Source organism: Tupaia chinensis, unplaced genomic scaffold (assembly GCF_000334495.1).
Source record: "Tupaia chinensis unplaced genomic scaffold, TupChi_1.0 Scaffold000201_1, whole genome shotgun sequence".
NCBI lineage: Eukaryota > Metazoa > Chordata > Mammalia > Scandentia > Tupaiidae > Tupaia > Tupaia belangeri.
The window spans coordinates 2,709,282-2,714,244 of NW_006159676.1; the positions used below are offsets into that span (position 1 = coordinate 2,709,282).

Genomic DNA, 4,963 nt, shown 5'->3' on the forward strand with positions numbered 1-4,963 from the left:
GGAAGGAAGGAAGGAAGGAAGGAAGGAAGGAAGGAAGGAAGGAAGGAAGGAAGGAAGGAAGAAAGGAAGAAAGGAAGGAAGGAAGGAAGGAAGGAAGGAAGGAAGGAAGGAAGGAAAGAGAGAGAGAGAAAGAAAAAGAAAGAAAGAAAGAAAAAGAAAGAAAGAAAGAAAGAAAGAAAGAAAGAAAGAAAGAAAGAAAGAAAGAAAGAAAGAAAGAAAGAAAAAGAAAGAGAGAGAAGAAGGAAGGAAGGAGGGAGGAAGGAAGGAAGGAAGGAAGGAAGGAAAGAAGGAAGGAAGAAAGGAAAGAAAGAAAGAGAGAGAGAGAAAGAAAGAAGGAAAGAGAGAAAGAAAGAGAGAAAGAAAATAGCAATAACCATTAGAGGATAAAGGGCTAATTGATACAGGGTCTCACCCTGACTCTTCTTTCTAGATGGTTCGAGCCTTTCGTCATACAGTGGCTGGATGAGAACGAGGAGGTGTCCCGGGATTTCTTACATGGTGCCCTTGAGCGAGACAAGAAGGATGGGGTGAGAATCCTTCCCCATAACCAAGCTCTCAGTCTCCCCTTCATGACCTCACTGCCTGTTGCCTTTGGAAGAAGGCCAACCTCATAGGTGATCTGTATCCGCCATCTTTGTCTTGACCATGGTATTGGAAGTCTTTTGTTCATTCTACCACAATGGAATGTGAGCTTATCAAGCTCAACCCCTCCACCCCACCCCATGGCCTCTCAAGTCAACCCCATGCTCTGTCCATCTCAGCCCAAGGAGCCATCAGTTCTAACCCTTTCTCCTTCTTGGCTTTCTTCCTGCTGCAGTTCCAGCAAACCTCAGAGCATGCCCTGTTTTCCTGCTCTGTGGTGGACGTCTTCTCTCAGCTCAACCAGAGCTTCGAGATCATCAAGAAGCTTGAGTGCCCTGACCCTCAGATCGTGGGGCATTACATGAGGCGCTTTGCCAAGGTGCGAAAGTGTGGAAGAGAGGGTCAGCATTGGGAATGAGGCCAAGATGGAGGGAGAAGCAGAATACAAAGCCAATTGTTTTCTGATGTTATTAACTGAAGATGTGGACCCTCTGGTGTCATGTGGTCCTATATGAACTTTCTTTATCTTCTCAGGCCTTCTCTGGCTAACACAGAGTTTTCTTTAACCAACACTGCCCTGCAGTGTTGACACAAGAAATACAGGTCCGTAAATTTCCTTGTTAAAACTTTTGCTGGCCCTGCAGCATCAGTACAAGGACCGTATCACTGCTTGTGTTTAAAGGTCACTGTTGTGTGACTCAGATCCAGCTGTTCCAGCTGTTATGTTGATTTGGCATTGGTGATGGAATGAATGGTGGGATTTATGTAGAATTTGAGTAGATCTTGGGGTGAGTTTGTGGGTTGGGATCATTGGATTGGCGTTGAGGTGGATTGGATTGGTGTTAGGTTGGATTGATCTGAGGGATTGAAGGTAGGAATTGGTCATGCTTGTGGTCGGTTTGGGTTAATATGGTTCTTGGTTGTGGGGCCAGCAGGTTGCATAATGGTTACATTGCTGGATTCCCATATGGTTGACCATGGTTCGAGTCCCATACTCAGTGGCTTGAAAAATCACACTAAGTACATGTGCGTGCATGCACAAGATCCCAGGAGAAGAATGGAGGAGAAGGTATTGCTGCGTGACTATCCCCCCTGGGTTGGGGTGATTTCTCACTTTCCTTCTCACTGTCTCTTTCTCTCTCTCTGATGAGTATATGCTCTGCAAAGCAAAAACCTCTAAAAATATACAATTTTTGGTTGCTCTGAAAAAGAGCTGAGTCTGCATAAAAGGACCATTTCCATCTGGTTATGTCTCCCCTGGGTCTCGATGGTCAGCCTGGGTGGAGAATAATTTATACCCAGCCCAATGGTCCATCTTAGGTGCTACGAAGGTTGAGGTTCATCTCTAATCACAATAGTGGCTCTTTTTTTTTTTTTTTAAAGAATTATTTATTGGGGCCTACAAGGTGGTTGAGGGCGCTGGACTCCCACATGGTCAACTGTGGTTCGAGTACTGGGCCTGGAGGCTTGCTTTCTCTCTCTCTCTCTCTCACTCTGTCCCTCCTTGGTCAAATTAAAATAAATAAAGTTAAATAAAATAATTCTTAAAAAGAGAATTATTTATTTAGTTTGATTTATTATTGGTATTAATATTTTTAAATAATTGTTTTTTTAATGTATTTATTTATTTATTTAAATTTGACCAGAGAAGGACAGAGTGAGAAAGAGAGAGAGTGAAACTAAGAAAGCAAACTGCCAGGTCTGGGACTCAAACCACAGTCAGCCATGTGGAAGTCCAGTGCCCTTAACCACCATGCCACCTCCTGGCCCCTATTGATATTATTATTTTTTTCTTTTTCTTTTTTTTTCTCTTTCATTTATTTATTTTTACATTTTTCCACAAGCCTTTACATAGCAAAAAAATTTTAGCTTATTGATATTATCTTTTAACTTTGCTATAGGGTCCGTGCACTCACCAGAGAGAGAGAGAGAGACACGAGGTGGGGAGAGGGAAACTGAGAAAGCAAGCTACCAGGTCCAGGACTCGAACCGCAGTTGGGCATGTGGGAGTCCATATGCTGGCCCCACAGTAGTGGCTTTTGATGGGATGTGGTGACCAGGACCAGCCCTGATCCGAGCTGTTCTTCTTATCCTCCCTTGGTGTCTTCCTCAGACCATCAGTAATGTGCTCCTCCAGTATGCGGACATCATCTCCAAGGACTTCGCCTCCTACTGCTCCAAGGAGAAGGAGAAAGTGGTGACCTGGGGGGGCTCCTTTCCTACCCCCACCCCTATTCAGCATCTCCAGGGCTCCGTCCTTCCCAGGGCTCTGACAAGTGGGCCTGTGTGTGTGTCCAGCTGTGCGTAGGCTGACTAGATTGCATGTTGGAATGTTCTGGGTCATGAGAAAAATCATGACATAGGTTTCTATGTTTTTCTTTTTTCTTTTTCTTTTTTCTTTTTTTTTTTTTGAGAGGTTTTTGCTATAGGGCGCGTGCGCTCGCCAGACAGACAGAGAGAGACAGAGAGACAGAAAGTGAGAAATCACCCCCGGGGGGCGATGGCCATGCTGCAATCCCTTCTCCTCCATGCTCCTCTCGGGATCTTGGTCACGCACACACACGCGCCCGGCATGAGTTTAAGCCACCGGGTCTGGGACGCGAACCGCGGTCGACTACGTGGGAGTCCAGCGACATAGCCATTATGCTAACTGCTGGCCCCTCTATGTTTTTCTATGCAAAAATGCACCATGACTTTTTAAATTAGTTTGTTTAACTTTATTTATTTATGTATTTTAATTTGACCTGAGAGGGACAGAGTGAGAGAGAGGGCTGGGAGAGTGAGAAAGCACACCACTGGGTTTGGAACTCAAACCATGATCAGCCATGTAAAAGTCCAGCGCCCTTAACCACCATGCCACCTGTCGGCCCTGGCATCATGACTTTTCTGATGACCCAATATATGCTCAGTGTGCATGTGTCTAACTGTGTTTGGGTGTATGGGGTCTGAGTGTGTGTGTCTGGTTGTGTATTATCTAACTGTGTTTACTGTGAGTGTGTATATGTGTGTGCATGTTAGGTGTGTGTGTCTTACTGTGTGTCGAGTGTAAAAATGTGTATCTGTCTGTCCTTGTAACTGCACATTTGGGCATGTATATCTCACGGTATCTTGTCTGGCTGTGTTGAATGGATATAATGTATGTGTCTATCTATCTATGTGTGTCTGATTAGGGGTAATGTGAATGCATGTGTGTGTGTGACTACATATCAGAGTGTGTATGTGCATCTCGCTGTGTTTTATCAGGCTGTGTCGAATGGATATAGTGGAAGTGCATGTGTGTGTGTGTGGTTCCCTGTCTCTGTGTTTTATTGGGTATGGTGTGAGTCTGTGTATGTGAGTCCAACTATGCATGTTAGTATTTCTGTCTCACCATGCTTTTGCTGTATTGAATGGACATAGTGTGAGCGTGTGTGTGTGTCTGAGGGTACAAACCTGCAGCGTGTCACAGTCTGGTCATTGTTAGTATAGCCTTAGGGTGTGTGTAAGTGCAAAGCTTTGAGCCCCGTAGGATTAGATTACATGGGTATGTCTGACAAGGACCTCCGTCTGGTGCTCCCAGAATTCCCAACCCCTTCTCCTAGACACTCCTAGACCCAGTCCAGGTCTGGGGGGATTAGTAGTCCTACTTTTTCCCACTGCTCCCCAGAGACCCCTCCTTCTCATTACTCCCAGGAACCTGAGCCCCAATACTGCCTTCCATCCTCAGATTACCCTTTAGGACCCTAGCTACCTCTAGACCCAGACCCTGAAACCTCCCAAGGTCCCTGGCAGTGGGTGGGGGAGGCCCTGGGGAGGGGTGCTGAGGCCTAACTCCATCTCTGTTCCTTCTCACCCTCAGCCCTGCATCCTCATGAACAACACACAGCAACTTCGAGTCCAGCTGGAGAAGATGTTCGAAGCCATGGGAGGGAAGGAGGTGAGGCAGGGGTGGGGCTAGTGATGGGACAGGGACGCCTGCATCTCTGCATCCCTGTAGACCTAGAATTCCTACATCAAAAAGCTGAAAGATGCATTTCACATCAGTCCCTCCTTCAAACCCAAGCTCGTGCTTAACTATCAGTGCTTCAGTTTCCTCTCTTCAGCTCCTTGGAATGCTTTTCCCGGGGTCAGATGAGAGAATGCCTAGTATAGGCCTGGCCCTGTAGTGCAGTGGTTAAGCATTATGCTTTGGGAGCCAGATCCCACCTGGCTGACTACCATTCTAGTCCCAGCCCTGGTGACTTGAAGAACACACCAGGCACATGTGCATGCATGCCCAAAATCCTGATGGGAAAGAAAAATGGAAAAAGGTTTGTAGTGTTATCATGCCTCATTGAGGAGGGGTGCTTTTTCTTCTCCTGCCCAACTCTGGAAAGTGCACACACCTCTCACAAAAAAAAAA

The 4,963-nt window shown here is 46.1% G+C and overlaps 1 protein-coding gene across 2 annotated transcripts in view; it reads left to right on the top strand.

Annotated features, from left to right (window-relative positions):
• UNC13A (unc-13 homolog A) overlaps window positions 1-4,963 on the top strand; it is a 112,250-nt gene that overhangs the window by 83,021 nt on the left and 24,266 nt on the right. For both annotated transcript variants that reach the window (XM_006147128.2, XM_027771300.1), the window contains 4 exons: window positions 431-527; window positions 818-961; window positions 2,696-2,779; window positions 4,421-4,498. In XM_006147128.2, coding sequence (XP_006147190.1) covers window positions 431-527; window positions 818-961; window positions 2,696-2,779; window positions 4,421-4,498 — 403 coding nt within the window. The remainder of the gene's footprint in view (window positions 1-430; window positions 528-817; window positions 962-2,695; window positions 2,780-4,420; window positions 4,499-4,963) is intronic.